This window comes from Microcaecilia unicolor, chromosome 5 (genome assembly GCF_901765095.1).
Source record: "Microcaecilia unicolor chromosome 5, aMicUni1.1, whole genome shotgun sequence".
NCBI classification, from domain to species: domain Eukaryota; kingdom Metazoa; phylum Chordata; class Amphibia; order Gymnophiona; family Siphonopidae; genus Microcaecilia; species Microcaecilia unicolor.
In genome coordinates this window covers 345216816-345238332 of record NC_044035.1, presented here as the reverse complement: position 1 = coordinate 345238332, position 21517 = coordinate 345216816, and the positions used below count along the sequence as shown (strand labels likewise).

General features: G+C 42.0%; 1 protein-coding gene across 1 annotated transcript in view; it reads left to right on the top strand.

The window, feature by feature from the left end:
* MLYCD (malonyl-CoA decarboxylase) overlaps positions 1–20308 on the top strand; it is a 103225-nt gene extending 82917 nt beyond the window's left edge. Inside the window, exon 5 of the mRNA XM_030204521.1 lies at positions 17953–20308. Coding sequence (XP_030060381.1) covers positions 17953–18486 — 534 coding nt within the window. The 3' untranslated portion in view covers positions 18487–20308. The remainder of the gene's footprint in view (positions 1–17952) is intronic.
* The last annotated feature ends 1209 nt before the right edge of the window (positions 20309–21517 follow it).

Below are 21517 nucleotides of genomic sequence, written 5' to 3'. Positions count from 1 at the left end.
GCTACACTTTTAAAATAAGACCTTTTCTTTGGATTCTTAATTTGTTTGTATTTGCCCTTAATTAGCCCACATCACCATGCCCACCTGTAAATGCTACCTTTATTTCAAAAAGGAATTCCTTTATAAGGGAATGTGGAAAATGTTTCAAGTATTTCACTAAGAGGGTTATTTACTATGAGCACATGTTATTTGATCGACCTCCCGCCCAGGAATGCCAACCCTGCTGCTCGTTCCTTCCTCCACCTTCACTTCCCAAACTGTAAGGGTGTCAAGTACAAGAGGATCTTCGCCTCATCTTTCCGCTATTGGAGTCCTAAGCACTGGAATTCTCTCCCGCAACACCTTAAAACTCAAGCGGACCACGCCCTCTTCAAGACGTTGTTGAAGACCTACTTCTTTGCCAAGACCTACTCCTCACTTTATACCGCTGCTTGATGCACCCTCCCTGGCTCCTACTCTGCTAGTTCGCCCTGTTAGATGCTTCTCCCCCTGCATACTCCTTGTTTATTCTTCTAAGTTTTCCTATTCTGTATTTTATTTAATGTTTGTAAGCCACATTGTGCCTGCATGAGTGGGAAAATGTGGGATATAAGTGAACAATAAATAAATAAATTTATTGCAGGATCCTTTGCATAAAATGGGGACCTCCTGTAAATAATACACAATAACATTCATTCATATAGTACATGATCCCCTAAATTGCTGAAAAGGAACTGAAGGTTTGTGTAAGCACTTGAATTGCTGTTCTCTGGTGAAATCAGTGAATACGGTTACACATAATGGCAATTTACTGTATATATATATATATATCTCTTATCTTGTAGTCAAGTGACTGTTGTTCTAAAAATGTGTTCATGAGAGCTGACGGCCCAAGATGGAAGGGTGGAAGCAGGTCTTTATGTTCTGGTTGTGTTTTTATTGCCACAGGAAGTATGGATGATTAATGGGGAAGGGATGTTGCCCCGCTTTTACCTCTGTATATGCCTGCCTTACTATTCTGATCAATGATTGGTGCTCCTGTTTCACTTGCTTGAAAGGGTGATAGTTTCAAAAGTGTACTAGATAATAGGAAAAAGGTTGCAGCCTTTGCTCAAAGCCAAGCCTCAGCCCCCTCCCTCTCTCCCCCAAATAGTTGCTTCTGAATGGTGGTTTATTTTTGATATTGAACTACATTTTAATGAATCTGTAGCAGTAGCCCTGGTAACAGATGTGTCAGTTTGAACAGCAATATAAATGCCTATTGGTACTGCATTTATCTTTTTTGCCAACTAAAATGGCTGTCTCAGATAAGGTATTGTACTCAGATATCAAATGTTGGATAGTCTTTACCTGCAAAAAAAACAAAAAACAACCCAGACAAATGTAACTAAGTTGACTTTCCACATTGTCTTTCTATAAAATGTTGAATAAGTAGATTGTGAATCTCTCTCCCCATCCCACCTCCATCATCTCTTGCCCCATGGGTAAAATCTACTAGTATGAGAGCTTTCTGTTAATTCTTTTTTTAAGACTCCAATTTGCCTTTTTTAGCTATCATGCAATAGAACAACTATCCAGAACTGTTGCACTTCCTAAATATATTTTGGGGTGTGGTTTTTGGATTTATTTATTTATCTTGGATTAAGACATATAATTTTAAACCAAAATTGTGGCATACAACTTCCAGCTAGCTTGTTACCTTTTTTTGAAAGCGATTTTATGTGCAGGCGTAAAGACTGGAAGAGCATCCATTTTTCAGAACCGATTCCAAGCATATACATTCATCTGTTAAACTTTACAGGCTTGCAGTGCTGCCCTTGAAAGAAGTCTGCCTTGTTTCCTCTTTGTCTTTAGTCTGTGTTTGTATAAAGGACGGCTTACGTTGTGTATCTGAGCATTTCTGCCTTCGGAGAACTTTTTCTACTGCTTTCCCAGGTCTTTTTGCACTGCATAGTCGTTCTGTAAAAATTCATTCTTCTCTCTTTATGCACCCAAGCATCCTTATGGCGATGGTCAAAGCCCGAAGGATGCTTGGGTGCCTAAAGAGAAGCATGACCAGCAGGAAAAAGGAGCTGATAGTGACGTTATATAAGTCTAGTGAGGCTTCATTTAGAGTACTGCGTGCAGTTCTGGAGACCGCACCTACAGAAAGATATAAACAGGATGGAGTCGGTCCAGAGGGCGGCTACGAAATTAGTAAGCGGTCTTGAATGCAGAAATTATAGGGACAGGCTTATGTACCTCAACATGTATACGCTGGAAGAGAGGAGGGAGAGAGGAGACATGATAGAGACGTTTAAATATCTCGAGGGCATTTATGTACAGGAAGAGAGCCTTTCTCAAATGAAGGAGAGCTCTGGAATGAGGGGGCATATGACAAAGTTAAGAGGGAATAGGCTTAGGAGTAACCTAAGGATGTATTATTTCACAGAAAGGGTGGTGGAGGCGTGGAATGGCCTCCCGGTGAAGGTGGAGTCGAGGACTGTTCTAGAATTTAAGTAGGCATGGGATAAGCATGTGGGATCGCTTAGGAACACGAAGAATTAGGGGTTACAGAGGATGGGCAGACTGGATGGGTCATATGGCCTTTATCTGCCGTCATGTTTCTATGTTTAAAATCTTGTCTTCGACAAGAAACAGCTCGTTTTTAAGCATCTCGGAGGACGTAGCAGTATGTTTCAGTATTTAGAGATGTTTGGTGGATCGTGATACAGCTATTATTTCTCTACCCCAAAATCTTTAATGAAAAATCCAATTGTGTGCATCCTGTGTCAAGGGGTACCACAAGGGCACCTCCAGGACAGCAAAGCTTGCCTTGCTCAGATTTTAAGAGGTTTGATCCATGTGAGTACATCTGTAATACAATTCCCTTCTGCCTTAACATTTTTAGAATTTGTTTTTTTTTGTTACATCTTTAAATCAATGGCAGGAGTAATGTGTTTTGTAGAGAAGCACACTTGTTCCTAGCACATGCTGTTCTTGTAACAGAAGTAATTCCTTGGGCAGCTGTGACTGACAGAACTGTTTGTAACTGAGAATCCTTTTCTCTGTGTGGGTTTTGCCTGTATAAATGTCTAAGTAGTTCACGGGAGTGCTCCATTTGGTTAATTCTTTTTTTGGTGGGTGGTGGTTAGTGGCTTGTGGCTTGGACATCACGTATGAAAACAGACTGACAGGCCGTTGATGCAGGAAAATGGTCCCCTGTGCTTTGCCTGACGACAAATTTGAGAAATGATGTAAAAGGATGATTGGGAGAGGAGGGGAAAGAGACCTGTGAGGGGAGTGGGTCCAGCAGCAGGAGAAGTAGGCGCTGTTTGTTTGGGGGAGCGTCCGCTCCCCTTGCGCCCTCCCAAGCTATGCCTCTTGAGTCTGATATGTAGTCTAGATTAAAGTTCCAGATTTATCTTAAGTTTTCTATAAGCTTTGTGGAATCCTTACTCACGTGGTGGCTAATGAGCAAACATAAAATTTTGTCTTCCTGCTAGGCCATATGATATGTGAACTCAACAGTGTTTGTTATTAACTAACGAGCGGATGGATTAATTTCTGTTTTCTCAATTAACTCCAGCTGGTGAGGCTGTTTTACATGAACAGTGCAGTTAATGCCAATGTGTTGCTGACTTTACAGCTGTGCGATGTGTGCCATTACCTTTTTCATTCTTCACATTTCCTACCAATTTTGGATGATACTCAGTTTGGAGAATCCATAGGGTCACCCTTTGAAGTCACTTACTGCCTCCGATTTGCACATTACTAGGTCATAATTAAGAAAAGCCATGCTGAATCAGGCCAAGGTGCATCAACCCCAGCATCCAACTTCTTCATTCTCAGCAGTTTTCTCTTGAGTTGTGACCCAGAATTTTTCTGATACAGCAGTGATGTAGTGGCCAGTCCAGAATGAAAGTAACTCAGCAGATCCCAAAAAGTAGATCACGTTTTCTCATAGCTTTCTCAAGTCTACCTAATTTTTTATGGACTTTACCTTGAACTTGTCCAAACATCTAGAAGCCTACTATGTTAGTGTTCTTGTCCATATCTTCTGATAATAGATTTCACAGTTTAATTATGCTTCTTGAAAACATACAGGCTGATATTCAGCTGGCGGCAGACACTGGTTTTGGTGGATGTGACCACCGAAGACTATGCATAACTAGTTTTTAATTTCTAAGACTCCCCGATTTCCCCCTCCTGGACCTCCCCCCCCCACGCACCCATCTGGTCCTACCTGCATCCCTGGTGGTCCTGGTTGGGGCATTGAGGGTAGGAGCGAAGCCCCCTTACACCTGCCCCTTGCAGTTACCATCTGTAAATAGCTGCCGTGACCTCTCGCAGCAACTCGCAGTACTTGTGCAGATGAGACATTCAAACTTGATCCCTTTGCTCTTTGCTTATTTCTTCAGATCTAGAGTTACCATATGGCTCCAGAAAAAGGAAGACATATTGAGCCAGTCTGGGTTTTACTTCCATTGCTTTCAATGGAAGCAAAACCTGAACTGGATCAGTGTCCTCCTTTTTCTGGAGCCATATGGTAACCTTATTCAGCTCAGTTATGAATATGTTAAACAACATAGATCCCGGTACAGACATTAGGACACTCCACTACAGACCCTCTTTCATGTGTATAGCTATTTTGTCCTACTCGCCACTTTCTGTCCTCCAAACATTGCCTCCCATCCCATGACTTAAATTTTCCGAGGAGTTTTTTATAAGGGACTTTGTCAAATGTCTTCTGAAACTCTAAATACACACTATTATTGACTGGCTGACCTTTATCCATTCCTTAAACTTTTGAATTCTGTTACTGTTTTCATCTCCACCACCTCCCATTTCAGAGAATTCCAGGCATCTACAACCCTCTCAGTGAAAAATTACTTCCTGACATTATTCCTGAGTCTGCCCCATTTAAACTTCATTTCATTCCCTCTAGTTCTACCACCTTCCCGTCTCTGGAAAAGGTTTGTTTGCGAATTTTGAACTTCTATATCGTGTCACTCCTGTTTCTCCTTTACTCCAGGGTATACATGTTTAGGTCAGCAGGTTTTTCCATATATGTCTTGCTACGTAAACCCCCTACCATTTTTGGCGCTTTTCAACGAACCGCTTCAAGTCTTTTTACATCCTTAGCGAGATAAGTCCTACAAAACTGAACACAGTATTCCAAGTGGAGCCTCACCAATGACTTGTACAGGGACATCAACACCTCCTTTCTTCTGCTGGTTATACCCCTCTCTATGCGGCCTAGCATCCTGGCCACAGCCACTGCCTTGTCGCACTGTTTCGTCACTTTGAGATCTTCAGACATCATTACCCCAAGGTCCCTCTCTTGGGTCCCCTTCTATCCGGTACATCTCTTTTGTATTTCTGCACCCCAAGTGCATCGCTCTGTGCTTCTTGGCATTGCATTTTAACTTCTTACTAAACCTTGGTAAACGCTACAATTTTTTGACTTTTTATATTGCAATTATAAAGTGTTTAAATGTGCTCAGACCATACCCATTCCAACCATTATATCCCTAAGGGGAATATGTGGTAGTGTCACAGATGGAACCATCATCGCACATTTGATGTTCCGCCTCCTTACCATGTATGTACATAAAACTGAGCTAACTTTGAAATCTATACCATATATCGTAGGTTATAACAGTGAAAATTCTATGTATTCAATATAATAAAAAGGCATATTCAAATTGTCCTACACACGATACATAGATATATCTACTACATAGTATAATACTGAGCTCAGAGGGTAACCCACAGATTTAAATAATGTAACTTCCTGATGTATACATAGGGAGGTGCAGTGTGCTTGATAACACTAAATGTATAATTCCAACATACAAACCTTAATCTCCCAAAACTAATCGTAACTCAATAACAAAAATATTTTACCACTTCCCTTGAGGATATATCGTGCTCACGTTTGTGCATTTAAAACCAACATCAAATGTGCAATGATGGTTCCATCTGTGACACTACCACATATTCCCCTTGGGGATATAATGGTTGGAATGGGTATGGTCTGAGCACATTTAAACACTTTATAATTGCAATATAAAAAGTCAAAAAATTGTAGCGTTTACCCAAGGTATAGTAAGAAGTAAATTTGTAGACTTGGTTTTCTTATATTATGGCCTTTCGTTTATATTTATCTATAATTGCATTTTGACTGCCAGACCCTTGACCGTTCTTCTAGCGTTTGGAGATACCTTCTTATGGTTTCTACTCCCTCCAGGGTATCCAGTCTATTAGCTATCTTTGTGTCATCTGCAAAAAGGCAAACTTTTCCTTCTAACCCTTCAGCAATGCCTCACACAAATATATTAAATAGAATTGGCCCTAGCAGAGACCCCTGAGGCACTCCACTACTCACCTTCATTTCCTCAGAGCCAATTCCATTTACCACCACCCTCTACTCGTGTCGGTCAACCAGTTTCCAATCCAGTTCACCATTTTGGGTCCTAAGTTCAGCCCTCTCAGCTTATTCCCGAGTCTTCTGTGGGGGACCATCAGGGCCGTGCCTAGGGTCTCTGGTGCCCCCCTGCAGACTATCGGTTGACGCCCCCCCCCCCCCCCCCCCCCCCCCGTCCAGCAGAGCAGGAACAGAAGGGAGCAGGCAACTAAGCCGGACCTCAGGAAAAAATAGCACTGTATGTATCCCTCATTAATAAGTCTCTGACTCTAAAGTTTAGCAATTTCATTAAAGCAAAATGTATTTTCACATATCACATCCTATCCAAGGAGAATGTTTTATATATGTCACCCATCTGTGGTAAAACTTCACACAGTATCAAAATACCTCTAATATGTAGTCGTGCCAGCCGAGGAAACTAACTGTGCTCAGCTCACAAGAGACAGTGAACATAAAATAAAACTTCATCCTTAAAAGATAATATCGGATGAATGCATGAAGGTGAATATGAATTCCTGTGAATGGAATCAATTTGATTTACAATAAATCCAGATACTACTCCCTCATATATATAACAAAAAATTATTTAAGTGGAATGGAATTATTTGACTGTACTGGTAAACAGAAAGAAATACTGTATTGCATTCTAATCTCCTTTGCACCAAAGGATATAATTCAGATCAAACATTTATCTCTGATCAACTATCTCAGATCAAATATTTATTTCAGATCAAATATTAAGGTTTCCTTGCTTACAGTCACTTAAATCTACCTAGCCTTTATATAGCTTATAGGATTTAAACACTCTTAAACTGAAATTCACCCTTTTCTATTCTTCATAAACTTCAAGTAATCCTGAAATATTCAGATCCTTTTCTCACTAGACAAACTTCAATCGCCACCAATCTCTTTTCACTTATATTTTCTCATTTACCACAATCAGGCACTCTTTTATAACTTCAGTCAACAAACACAGGAAGTCACAGCTGGATGTCTCTCTTGGCAAAGGACAGCTCTCACTCTGTTCACTTCCGGGGCAGATTTCTTAACAGAATCTGATCATCCAATCAGAGAGCTCTATTTGAATGCAGATTAACATACAGACACTCATGGGAATGTTTAGTGAAAAACACCGGACTAATTTGCATATGATTTAAATAAATTTGAGCATATGACAACCAAGTACAGACTCCCAGCACCTGAATTCTGCAATTAGATTTAAGGCAAATACTTTTAAAACTTATTTTTAGCACTTTTAAAATTTCAGGCTCTCTTTAGTTTGAATGCTGTTTCAAGCTCTGAAACTCACCCTGACTGAGGAGCTAGCCCCAAACCGAAGCATAAATAGCAATCTGGTTGTATTCTAACGTAACTGTAACTTGAAGAGCGTGCCTGCCTCAATTAATACTGCTCCTTTGCATGAAAAGGGGAGGGCAGCGGAGATAGGAGAATCACAAGTTCAGGCGAAAGATTTTGCAAGTGAGAAGACGGACGGCAGGGCAGTGGCGCCCCTCGAAGGCAAGCGCCCCCCCCTGCGGCGCTTACCTCGCTTACCGCATCAGCACGGCCCTGGGGACCATATTAACTTTCATTTACTGCCGAATTTCATTCTACTTTCACAATATGTTCCCTTTAACTCAATTTGCAGTCCCTAACCCACCTGAAGACCTTGATTAGAAAATATAGCCTTATATCGCCTCTGCCGGTAGCATATATTGCTCAAGTTTTTGGAACCTTTTTTCATGTGTAATGTGTATTCTTTATGAGTCTATTTGTAAACATTGCATAGCTTGAAGAAAATATATCCATCAGACTTATTGTCATTCCACAAGTGACTTCAACAGATTGGTGTCGTGAAAGTTGCTACTTCATCTATTAACACACACATTGATGTAGGCAAGGCAGATGATGTTTGAGAAGAACCTTGGTGTTCTTTGACACTCAGTTCAAATGCTGTGATTATTTTGTGCAAGTTTTTAGTCTCCAGATTTCCATTTACAAATTAATTTGCAATTGAATGAGGAGAGAGTGGAGCTGACTCAAGTATTCAGTGCTTGAGACTACTAATACCTTTTATCCCAAATTGGTTCCATTAAAATCCCCGAATAAGACTATTTAATTGTGTTTTGTTTTGTTTGGATTTAGCTCGTAACTTTTCAGTAGTAGCTGAAAGCGAGTTCATTCAGATACACTAGGTATTTACCTATCCCCAGAGGGCTCATACCCTAAGGGTTTAAGTGATTTGCCTAAGGTCACAAGGAGCAGCAGCAGGACTTGAATCTGAATGTTGCTGGGTGTCATCCTGGTGATCTAACTACTAGGCTACACTTATCTTAATTTACGTTTATCTAAGGACTTTCTGTTGCTGCTGTAAATACTATTTGATCGCATGTTTATTTTAAAACGTCCAGTGCTGCATCGTTTTCTTGTTTTGCCTTTTCAGTAGTGCGTGTGGGTTTTGCTGAACAGTTTGAAGGCCTCTGAGAGACACATTGTCAGTGTTGACTATGGTGAAATCCAAAATTAGACCTCAAGGGAACCATATTAGCTTCTTGTGTTTTATAGCCTGCATTAAAGGGTGGCAATGGTATTTGCTACTGGGCTCCCAGAGTGTGCAGATATATACATAGTAACATAGTAGATGACAGCAGAGAAAGACCTGTACGGTCCATCCACTCTGCCCAACAAGATAAACTCATATGTGCTACTTTATGTGTATACCTGACTTTGATTTGTATCTGCCATTTTCAGGGCACAGACCGTAGAAGTCTGCCCAGCACTAACGCCGTCTCCCACCACCGGCTCTGCCACCCAGTCTCGGCTAAGCTTCTGAGGATTCCTTTATGTTTATCCCACACATTTTTGAATTCCGTTACCGTTTTCATCACCACCTCCCGTGGGAGGGCATTCCAAGTATCCACCACTCTCTCCGTGAAAAAATACTTCCTGACATTTTTCTTGAGTCTGAACTAATAACTTAACATTGCAAAAGTTTGACTAACATCATCAGAGAAAGGTCCTTAACTTTGACCCTGGACAAGTCACTTAACGCTCCACTGCCCCAGGTACAAAACAAAACAACCCCCCCCCCCCCCCCCCCCCCCCCACTTAGACTGCGAACCCACTAGGGACAGAAAAACTACCTGTATATAATAAGTAAACGGCTTTGATTGTAACCACAGAAAAGTGGTATATCAGTTCCCTTGCACTTTCCCTGTATCGTGGTTGGTTTATTTTATTCTGTAAATCGCTAAGACGAATGTTTGATTTGCAGTATATCAAATAAATTTGAAACTTGAAGAGGGGCATAATCGAACGAACACGTCTATCTCCATGGGCGTTTATCTCCGAGAACGGGTCCGTGAAGGGGCGGACCGAACCGTATTTTGGGAAAAAATAGACGTCCATGTTTTATTCGACAATTTGTGAGCTGGGTGTTTTTGTTTTTCAGCAATAATGGAAAATGAAAGCGCCCAGCTCAAAAACGAATAAATCCAAGGCATTTGTTCGTGGGAGGGGCCAGGAGTCGTAGTGCACTGGTCCCCCTCACATGCCAGGACACCAACCGGGCACCCTAGGAGGCACTTTTACAAAAAAAACCAAAAAGGTAAAAGAGCTCCCAGGTGCATAGCACCCTTCCGTTGGGTGTTGAGCCCCCCAAATCCCCCTCAAAACCCACCACCCACAAGTCTACACCATTACTATAGCCCTAAGGGGTGAAGGGGGGCACCTACATGTGGGTACAGTGGGTTTGGGGGGCGGTGTGGAGGGCTCCCATTTACCAGCACAAGTGTAACAGGTGGGGGGGGATGGGCCTGGGTCTACCTGCCTGACGTCCACTGCACCCCCTAATAACTGCTCCAGTGACCTACATACTGCTGCCAGGGAGGTGGGTATGACTTTTGAGGGTAAAGATAAAAAGTTGTGAGACGGCATATTTTTGTGGTGGGAGGGGGTTTGTGACCACTGGGGGAGTCAGGGGAGGTCATCCCCGACTCCCTCCAGTGGTCATCTGGTCATTTAGGGCACTTTTTGGGGCCCTATTCGTGGAAAAACAGGGTCCAGGAAAAGTGCCCTAAATTCTCGCTAAAAACGCATATTTTTTTTCCATTATCGGCGAAAGGCGCCTATCTCTGATCGGCCGATAACCACGCCCCAGTTCCGCCTTCACCACGCCTTCGCCACGCCCCCATCAACTTTGTCCGCATCCGCGACGGAGTGCAGTTGAAAACGTCCAAATTCGGCTTTTGATTATACCGCTTTATTCGTTTGTGTGAGATAAACGTCTATCTCCCGATTTGGGTCGCAATATAGGCGTTTTTCTTTTTCAATTATAAGCTGGGAAGTCTACCTACTATGTATGACCGTGAAGGGTTAGGACAAACTGTTGTGTCGTGTGTATATGTTTCGCAGAGCAGGAGGAGGAACAGGTTATATTTATATATTATCTACGAGGCTACTTGAGTTAGTATAAATTGTGTAAATGTAGTAGAACTTTTGCCAGTACTTATGGGAACCTGTTTTTGTTCATAAAGAACATTATGCATTTATTTGTTTTTTATTTAACCACAATTCTTTCAGAGTGAGGCACATTCTTTGGAAAGATGACACTGAGATATGTTAGTGTCTCAGTGGGTTTATTTTGCTCACGACGGGAATGAACCTCGCTCATATGTCAGCACATGTTGGGTATGAGCCCAGTCCTTCTTCAAATTTTACTGCTAATGCTCTTAATACTTCATTATGCCAAATAACTGCCTCTTTGAGCTTGATAGCTGTGTGGAATTGCCATTCAAAAAATGTAAATCTGCAATAAAATCATGGCTCTCTTGCCAAGCGTATAACTTAACTTAGGACTGTTTGCTGCTAGCATCGTCATCATCTCTTCCAGTGTCTTTCCCTCCCTACTCCGCCTCCCTTCTTTCCCCCTCCTATTTTCCTCCCTATTCTCCCAGATCCTGAACCTTTCTCTCTCTTACTGGGTTTCGAATGCATCTGAACAAATGGTTTACCCTCTCCTGTTTATGTTGTAGTTCTTTTCTTCCTTTTGATTGTTATGATTTTAGGTTTTAAACCGCCTAGGTCTGCTAGTTACCTAAGGCGGTATAGCAAATTTTAAATATAAACATAGTATGTACAGGCAGCATATCGAGATACACTCACAAGTTCTTTTGTAATCAAGACTGTGATGCCCAATACAGTTGGTACTATTTCTGCATTTCTATCACATTTTCTTGTTTCCTGATTGTATCTTTTGGTAGTTGAGGGTTTTCTCTTCATTCTCGGTACTAAATAGTTGCTTAGTAATGACACTTCTACTGGCAGTTCTGTTCATGTATGTTCCCTCCTCCCCCCACCCCACCCCATTTCCCAGTATGTTTGGTTTGCTTTTTATTGGTTGGAATGGGAATGCGCCAGGTGATCACAGCTTCTTCGTGCTCAATTATTTTTCAAGTTTGATGCACTTCTAATTGATAAATCATGCAAGTGGTTTATAGTAATCAAAAATACTATAGTAGAACAGAGATAAAGAAGAATGAATAAAAGAGAGGAGAGTATGTTGTTTTTAATCTACCCCTCTCTAGACCCCCAGGGGATCCTTCCACACGGAGGTGTATAGAGGGTTTGTTCTTCTAAGATCTTTTTAACCGCCTCCCTGAATTCCAGTGACACCCCTTCCCATGGGTATCTGCGCTGGGGAGGCATCAGAAGGCGCAGTTCAAATCTAATTCCCATGACCACAGCTTTCTGTCTACTTGGATCTAAGTGAATCTTTGGCCATTTATGTTCCCACATAAAATCTATAAAACTGTTTCAGGGAAAAATCTTACTTATGTGTGTGTGTGTTAATTTGTAAAATATATGGAAAATAGAGAATAAATTGAAATAAAGACAGGATAAGTTTAGGTACAGAAATAGTCTTTTTATTCTTACCAAAATCAGGCTTTATTCTGGTACAATCAGTAGACAGATTCTGGATCCAACTGGCCAGAGCTCCGCTCCCTACGATGTGTTGGGGAAAAACTTCCGAAGATTCTCGGATTCCCATTTCTTATATAGTATCTGGTCCACATACAAGTCTATGGACAGGGACTTTTTTTTTCTAATCTTGCATAATCAGTGAATCATACCCAACCGCCGGTCAGGTGCCCACCTTCCCCTCCTCTCAAAGATTGCTTAATAGTGCCAATTTCAACACTTTCACTTCCTCTTTTCCAACCCTAAGATACAGATCTGTTTCTTTATATCTTGTGATACTGAGAGCCATTTTATAAAAACATTCTCCATCTTAAGAACCAAACTCTTTACCATTTTTGTCTCTAATTTCCTCATCCTGAGTGTTACACTCAATTTGAAAGTTGTACCAGGTTTCCTTAAGACTCACCAAGCAGTCCTGCTCTTGCAGGTTCTCTGCTATAAGCCCATCAGCTGGTTATCAGGCCTAGTCAGTGCTTTTCAGCTGTTTAAAGCCGTGTAGCTTGGCCCACCACCATTCCAGTGGATGAGTCTCAAGCTAGAACACATATTAACAATGTCTAGCTATTTGTATTATAAAGTATGGCAATCAAGAAGTCATGTCTGTTGGGTGTTGAGGACAAGTGCAAAGTGATTACAAGTAGGGCTGTTGATACTAAGACCGATGATCGAACTCTGGCACTGTAATGAACAGTGCCAGAACAACGTGTCAGATGATCCCCCCCTAATGCTCAATGCTAATGAGATGCAAATATAGGCGCACTCTTAGCACTAGCACTGAGTATTAGGAAATAGCTTAGAAGCTAAGGGGAGGATGGTGCCTGGCGCATGCGCTCGAGTTGTACGTTTAGCACAGCTCTTGAGCGCATGCCCAGATCGTCAGGCGAAGGGAGAGCTGCTGATTACCTCTACCTGTGTCAAGGGAGAAAGGGTGAGCTGAGGACTCTGAAGGCATCAGGACATCTACTCTTCACGACTAACTGTTCTGTAGGGTTTGAAACTGCTAAAAGATCTTCAGGTTCCCCTTATTTACCAGTGAGGAGATGGGCAAGAAGAGAGAGGGAAGATGTGTAGGAAAGTAGACACAGGTAAAAAGAGGAGGTGACATGGGAAAGTAGCCCCATGCTTTCTCTTGTTTTTCCCTCTGCTTCTTGGCCTCTTCAAACACCTAATGCCAGCTCTGAGCTGGCGTTAGGTTCCCAGCGGTAAGGGCGCTCTTCTTTGAGTATCGGAGGGAATAGGAGATGGCCTAATTTAAAATGCGATTAGCATGCAGTTTGCGCTGTCCTTTGATGTACTTGTTCCCCCCCCCCCCCCCCCCCCCCCCCGCAAGAGCCCTCTGAGCATTCTACGCCAACAATGCGGACACTTGTCTGGCTCTAACAGCCTCTAGCGTCCACATTTGCTTCTGAGCATCGGGGCCTAAGGGTATATTATTTGTTAATGTAAGGGTTTATTTTATAGGCAATTCATTGCTTTGGCAGGCTAAGAAAATAGACATCTCATTCCCAGCATACTATCTGAAATAGATTTATCTCCCGCAGTCACATATATACACTCTCTCAGCCTTCCCTTCCCCCCTCTCCCAGTTTTATTTAAAGCTACTTTTTATTCCAGAGTTTAAAAATATAAGCTACATAATTACTTGCAGATTAAAATCCCATTCTCATACACAAATAATTTCTCCTGTTTTGTTAAATTAATTTTCATGTTTATGTAGAGCTGTTCCCTGAAAATGGTACCTACTCCCCCCCCCCCAACACATACAACTATCTTTCTTTCTTCTCCTCCCCTGTTAACGCACATACGTATGGTCTGTCGCTGTCACGCTCTCATCCTACCTTTCTACTCAATTCCGCAGTACTCGGAGCTTTCTGGTCTCTACCGATTATTGGGCTGAACTGCTGCCACGGGTGTCCACTCCACCGAAACTGTGTGATTGAGAATGGTGTCACTGTGGCTCTGCAATGGCAGCAGCGGGATGATGTCATCAGGTGATGGCAGTAAGAGTGATTTTTTTTTTTTTTTTTTGGGGGGGGGGGGGGGGGTCTTCTCATAACAAAATTCAGAAGCTCTAATTAGAAGAGCTTGATGTTGCTTCTCCAGTGCTTGTTCCTTTTAGTCTATCGTAATATGCCTGTTTGCGCTTCCTCTGTTTGTTTTTTTTACAATGTACATTCACTTTTGGTTTGGGTGACCTGCTGTAGCTTCACCAGAGTCCTGATGGCTGGCCACATTTTGGGTGAGTTCCTAGTGAGAATAGAGGTGAGGTCAGAATGGAATGGATATTTTTGTTATATTTTCAATTTGTGTTATGATAGCATAACACAATATAAGCTTTTTCTATAATATGGATTGGGAGTGGGCTTTGTCTGCAGAAAGACAGGAGTACATAAGTACATAAGTACATAAGTAGTGCCATACTGGGAAAGACCAAAGGTCCATCTAGCCCAGCATCCTGTCACCGACAGTGGCCAATCCAGGTCAAGGGCACCTGGCACGCTCCCCAAACGTAAAAACATTCCAGACAAGTTATACCTAAAAATGAGGAATTTTTCCAGTCCATTTAATAGCGGTCTATGGACTTGTCCTTTAGGAATCTATCTAACCCCTTTTTAAACTCCGTCAAGCTAACCGCCCGTACCACGTTCTCCGGCAATGAATTCCAGAGTCTAATTACACGTTGGGTGAAGAAAAATTTTCTCCGATTCGTTTTAAATTTACCACACTGTAGCTTCAACTCATGCCCTCTAGTCCTAGTATTTTTGGATAGCGTGAACAGTCGCTTCACATCCACCCGATCCATTCCACTCATTATTTTATACACTTCTATCATATCTCCCCTCAGCCGTCTCTTCTCCAAGCTGAAAAGCCCTAGCCTTCTCAGCCTCTCTTCATAGGAAAGTCGTCCCATCCCCACTATCATTTTCGTCGCCCTTCGCTGTACCTTTTCCAATTCTACTATATCTTTTTTGAGATACGGAGACCAGTACTGAACACAATACTCCAGGTGCGGTCGCACCATGGAGCGATACAACGGCATTATAACATCCGCACACCTGGACTCCATACCCTTCCTAATAACACCCAACATTCTATTCGCTTTCCTAGCCGCAGCAGCACACTGAGCAGAAGGTTTCAGCGTATCATCGACGACGACACCCAGATCCCTTTCTTGATCCGTAACTCCTAACGCGGAACCTTGCAAGACGTAGCTATAATTCGGGTTCCTCTTACCCACATGCATCACTTTGCACTTGTCAACATTGAACTTCATCTGCCACTTGCACGCCCATTCTCCCAGTCTCGCAAGGTCCTCCTGTAATCGTTCACATTCCTCCTGCGACTTGACGACCCTGAATAATTTTGTGTCATCGGCGAATTTAATTACCTCACTAGTTATTCCCATCTCTAGGTCATTTATAAATACATTAAAAAGCAACGGACCCAGCACAGACCCCTGCGGGACCCCACTAACTACCCTCCTCCACTGAGAATACTGGCCACGCAATCCTACTCTCTGCTTCCTATCTTTCAACCAGTTCTTAATCCATAATAATACCCTACCTCCGATTCCATGACTCTGCAATTTCTTCAGGAGTCTTTCGTGCGGCACTTTGTCAAACGCCTTCTGAAAATCCAGATATACAATATCAACCGGCTCCCCATTGTCCACATGTTTGCTTACCCCCTCAAAAAAATGCATTAGATTGGTGAGGCAAGACTTCCCTTCACTAAATCCGTGCTGACTTTGTCTCATCAGTCCATGTTTTGTATATGCTCTGCAATTTTATTCTTAATAATAGCCTCCACCATCTTGCCCGGCACCGACATCAGACTCACCGGTCTATAATTTCCCGGATCTCCTCTGGAACCTTTCTTAAAAATCGGAGTAACATTGGCTACCCTCCAGTCTTCCGGTATTACACTCGATTTTAGGGACAGATTGCATATTTCTAACAGTAGCTCCGCAAGTTCATTTTTTAGTTCTATTAATACTCTGGGATGAATACCATCAGGTATTGCGTTACCACAACAGGCTCATGGTGGGAGTGAGAAAACCACCAGTATCTATCTAGTAGAAATGAAGCAACAGATTTTGCGAAGCAGGAGAAAAATGCTCTTTAAAAAGTGGATCAGCAATGGAGGGAAAAGTAAGCGGCAGGTATACAAATAAGGTTGGAAATGTTAAATATTACTCCCAAAACTATACGTCCATCAAATCTAGACGTATGAATAGTTAAGGCAGTGTTTTTTTTAACTGGTGTGCTGCAGCTGCTTCCCAGGTGTGCTGCGTGGATCCCTTAAGGATCCCCTCTACAGACATATGCTGCATCTTCTACCCGCGCCACATGCCCCCCGCCTGAACCGGCATCTTTTACCTGCGCCTCCCCCCTCTACCTAGGTCCACCAACTTTTTATTCCTTTCCTCCTCCTTTCCTTTCCAGCCTTCTCGTTCATTACCAGCAGTGTCGGCAATCAAGGCAGGCCGATCCTAGAAGCTTTCTTTCTGCGGCTCCACCTCTTGTGACGCAACGTCCTGTCCCCGTATAGGCGGGAGCTGCAGAAAAAAGCTTCAGGGAACAATAAAAATTATTTTTTGGACACGGGTGGTAATTCCATTTTGGCGCACATTGGGTGCACGTAGACGCTTAGGCAGCTTAGTAAAAGGCCCTGAAGTTTTTATCTGTTGACATATTAGGACATTAAAAATTAATTTCAATATGCTAATGCATGTTTGCATTAGGTATCAAAGTTCAAACCAAGTGCAATGATGAAAACAGGGTGCATTGGTTTGTTGTGACAGATTGCACAATATTGGTTTTTTTAAGGTGGAGGATTTATTGTTGCCCAGTGTATTTTGTTTATATATTAAATGTATTTCTCCAGGATAAAAAGAAGAAAATTTAGGGCCCTGTTTACTAAAGGTACGCTAGCATTTTTAGCACGTTCTAAAAATTAGTGCGCATTAACCATGTAGATACCCATAAGGAATATTATGGGCATCTACACGGTTAGTGTCTGCTAAAAACGTTAACGCACCTCTAACGCGGCTTACTAAACAGGGTCCTTGTTAAATTGTTCTCCCAAGTTTGTTGTTGAGGTTAAATGCATACCCTACACATTGTAAAACAATGACCATCTTTCCATGAAAAGCAGATAATACCAAATCTGTCTCAGACAGTGGACATAGTAATAATTGCAATATTCCTTGTTGCTCTTTCATGTATTATTTAAATGGTTAACTAAATCCAGAAATTTGCATGGCTAAGTTAAGTTTTTCAATCCTTAATGTTAAATATTACACTAATTGCAAATATTTTTAGGGGCATTTGCTATACTGTATGCAGGATACCACAAAAGAGAATAGTTGAGGACTAGATTGAGTCATTTCATGGAGATCATTTATGCACGGATGTGGTAAAACACGCGTGCAAATGACCTCTTATAGAATACTATTTTGAAACGAGTACTGGTCTGTTCTCTTAAACTGGTAGTGACCTTTCCATTGAGACACAGGTACTTCCAAGGAGTAGTTGAATTTGAATTGTTCAAGTCTTTGTTTTCTTTTTGTGTACTTTATTCAGGGAGAATTCTCTCAGATCAAGCACTTTTCCAGCCTGTCCCCAATCCCTGGATTTACCAAGTGGCTTCTTGGAGAGCTGACTTCTCAGATGAAGGAATCTGGGCGAAATGTACTATTCACAGATTCAGAATGCAAGGAAATTTCCGACATCATTGGAGGCCCAGTGACAGAAACCCTGAAGCAACTCTTAACCAGCAGTGAATGGACAAAGTCGGACAAACTGGTAAAAGCTTTAGAGACACCCTTGATGAGACTCTGTGCTTGGTATTTGTATGGAGAAAAGCACCGTGGATTTGCCTTAAACCCAGTCGCCAACTTTCATCTTCAGAATGGAGCTGTGATGTGGCGCATCAACTGGATGGCAGACACAAGCCCTCGGGGTGTGACTGTGTCCTGTGGGATGATGGTCAATTATCGTTATTTCCTGCAGGACACCAGCACTAACAGTGCACGATATCTCAGGATGAAGCACATAGAGGCTTCTGAGCAAGTTCTTAACTTGGTGTCTCAGTTTCAGAAAAACAGCAAACTGTAAACATAGATTATATAAATAATAGATTTCTTGTAAAATATATCACAAAGAGACTCTTGAATTTATTCTTATATTACCGATCTGTTTTCTTGTCACCTTCGTGACGTGATGCAAGTTAACATAATTTTTTTTGTTTCTATTTATCTTCATTGTAAAAAGTTGGCTACAGTGTGCCGCTCAAGTTTTTCATAATAGTAATTGGTTTGTGGCCTTAGTAGACTGTAAATGACTAGAGATTTGTATCTAGGAATTTACCAGCAGCCCCACTTATGTTGACTACTGCCCTGCTCTTTTGGTACTGATTGGATCAGCACGGTTCTGTATTTAATTTATCAGGTTCACTAATCATGTACTGGAGACTTACCTCTGTTGCCATGAGCACTCAGATTGAGGATGATGTTTAGCTGGTAAGTGATAAGAAGTGAACAGTACAGTGCACACCCATGGGTTGGTGAGTTTCATCTATATATGCATGGAAGTAAAGGTTAACCAACTAATGTGACATCCACAGTGCTTAAAACGTGCAGATTGAATCACCGTTCTCACAATCTATTACGCTTCCACGTGTGCTGGCCTTAGCTTTCTACAACAACCTCAAAAGGTTCCCAGCAGGCATCCAAAATAAGTAATCAAATATTGCAATATAAAAGTTACTATTTGTTTGTGGACCTTCCGAATCTGTATTCCTCCAATAGGCGATTGAGTACTGCTTATGGAACCCTCTCATTGGTCCTTTTGTGTAAACAGATTTTTAATAATTTTGCAAACACTTCTATTTCTTCGTTTATTAATTGAAAATAGTACTTAAGGCAACTTGGATAGTGAAGCACTACATAATCTCTAGACCCAAGAACAGCATTACATGGTGGAAGATCAACAAGAGATGACATATAGACGCCCAGCTGCTACACCCAAAGCCTCATTCAGCCTCTGCAAATCTTCCCACCAATTAACACCAATAAGCATAAAGATCTGAAGGTCATCTGTCAAGAGAGAACAGCAATCCCAGTGAGTCTGTCAAGCGCAGCATATACTAGTCAAACAGAGAAAGTTTGGATCCCTCTGGTACCCTATAGATTAGTTCCTCCATTTTTGGAGGGGCAGATGCAACAGATATATATTTTTTTTGGGGGGGGGGGGGTGGGGGGTGGGGAAGAAGCGTTCTAGAATGAACTTGGTCACTCCAGGACATACCCTCTGAAACCAAACTTCCATAATAGTTGCACTAACAAAACCACGGTGGACCATATCAGAAGTGGCCACCACAACAGAGGCCCAACCATCAATCGCCCTAAAAACCTTATGCAGTATAGCCACTAATAAGGTTTTGCTGCTATTACCAAAGAGCTATACAGGAACTGGTGGCTTCAACCAAGCCATTCAGTTGACCCTTACCACGTTTTGATAATCGTACCCCAAAATGGTAGGTTGGCTATAGGCTAATTGCCACATTTCCCAGGTCCAACCCCCCCTTCTTCAACAGCAGATGAACCACTGCCATTTTATGTTAGCCCACCCCACATTTTTATCATTAAATCTCAGTACATCAGCAAGTCCATATGAATGTGTTCAGGTATAGTTTTTGTACAGGCTATTAGAAATTGCACTGTTTGCTAGCAATTCTGAATAGTTTTGTAACTAGCAAATACATAATTCTCACAAATTTATCTTGTGATCAGCTGCTTGTTTGTTCAAAATTGATCAATATGGTTTGTTCTAGAAAACAAAAATAAAAACCGTGTACCCTGAAATATGGTATAATGTGCCTTGAAGACTCTGACATTAGCCATATTTATGTGTTTGGTTCAATGCACCATTACAGACTTTCTTTTTTTGGAGTGGAGGAGTAGCCTAGTGGTTAGTGCAATGGACTTCGATCCTTGGGAACTGAGTTCGATTCCCACTGCAGCTCCTTGTGACTCTGGGCAAGTCACTTAACCCTCCATTGCCCCTGGTACAAATAAGTACCTGAATATATGTAAACTGCTTTGAATGTAGTTGCAAAAACCTCAGAAAGGCGGTATATCAAGTCCCATTTCCCTTTCCCTATTTGAGATTCTACATGGAATGTTGCTGCTATTGGAGATTCTAGATGGAATGTTGCTACTATTGAGATTCTGTTGCTACTGTTTGAGATTCTACATGGAATGTTGCTATTCCACATGTAGAAGTCTGCCCTTGCAGCCGCGCAGGCTTCTGTTTCTGTGAGTCTGACGTCCTGCAAGTACGTGCAGGACGTCAGACTCACAGAAACAGAAGCCTGCGTGGCCGCATTGCTGATCTGCAAAGGCAGGCTTCTACATGGAATGTTGCTAGTGGAGGAGTAGCCTAGTGGTTAGGGTGGTGGACTTTGGTCCTGAGGAACTGAGTTCGATTCCCACTACAGGCACAGGCAGCTCCTTCTGATTCTGGGCAAGTCACTTAACCCTCCATTGCCCCAGGTACAAATAAGTACCTGTATACAATATGTATGCCACATTGAGCCTCCCATGAGTGGGGAAGCGCGGGGTACAAATGTAACAAAAATAAATAAACAAACCGCTTTGAATGTAGTTGCAAAAACCTCAGAACAGTGGTATATCAAGTCCCATTTCCCTTTCCCTATTGGAAATTCTAGATGGAATGTTGCTAGTGGAGGAGTAGCCTAGTGGTTAGTGCAGTGGACTTTCATCCTGGGGAACTGAGTTGGATTCCCACTGCAGCTCCTTGTGACTCTGGGCAAGTCACTTAACCCTCCATTGCCCCTGGTACAAAATAAGTACCTGAATATATGTAAACCGCTTTGAATGTAGTTGCAAAAACCTCAGAAAGGCGGTATATCAAGTCCCATTTCCCTTCTTTCCAATGTCAACGGTTAGGGTCTGTGATAATGTCCTTCACCTTATAAAGCTCAATGTCTGTGATGGAACAGGGGATATTAAAAACACACTCTGGATCAGTATGATTCTGTATTGGATTTATCAGGTTCGCTAATCATGTCCCGGAGACTTGCCTCCATTGCTATAAACACTCAAATTGAAGTCGTTTCTCAGCT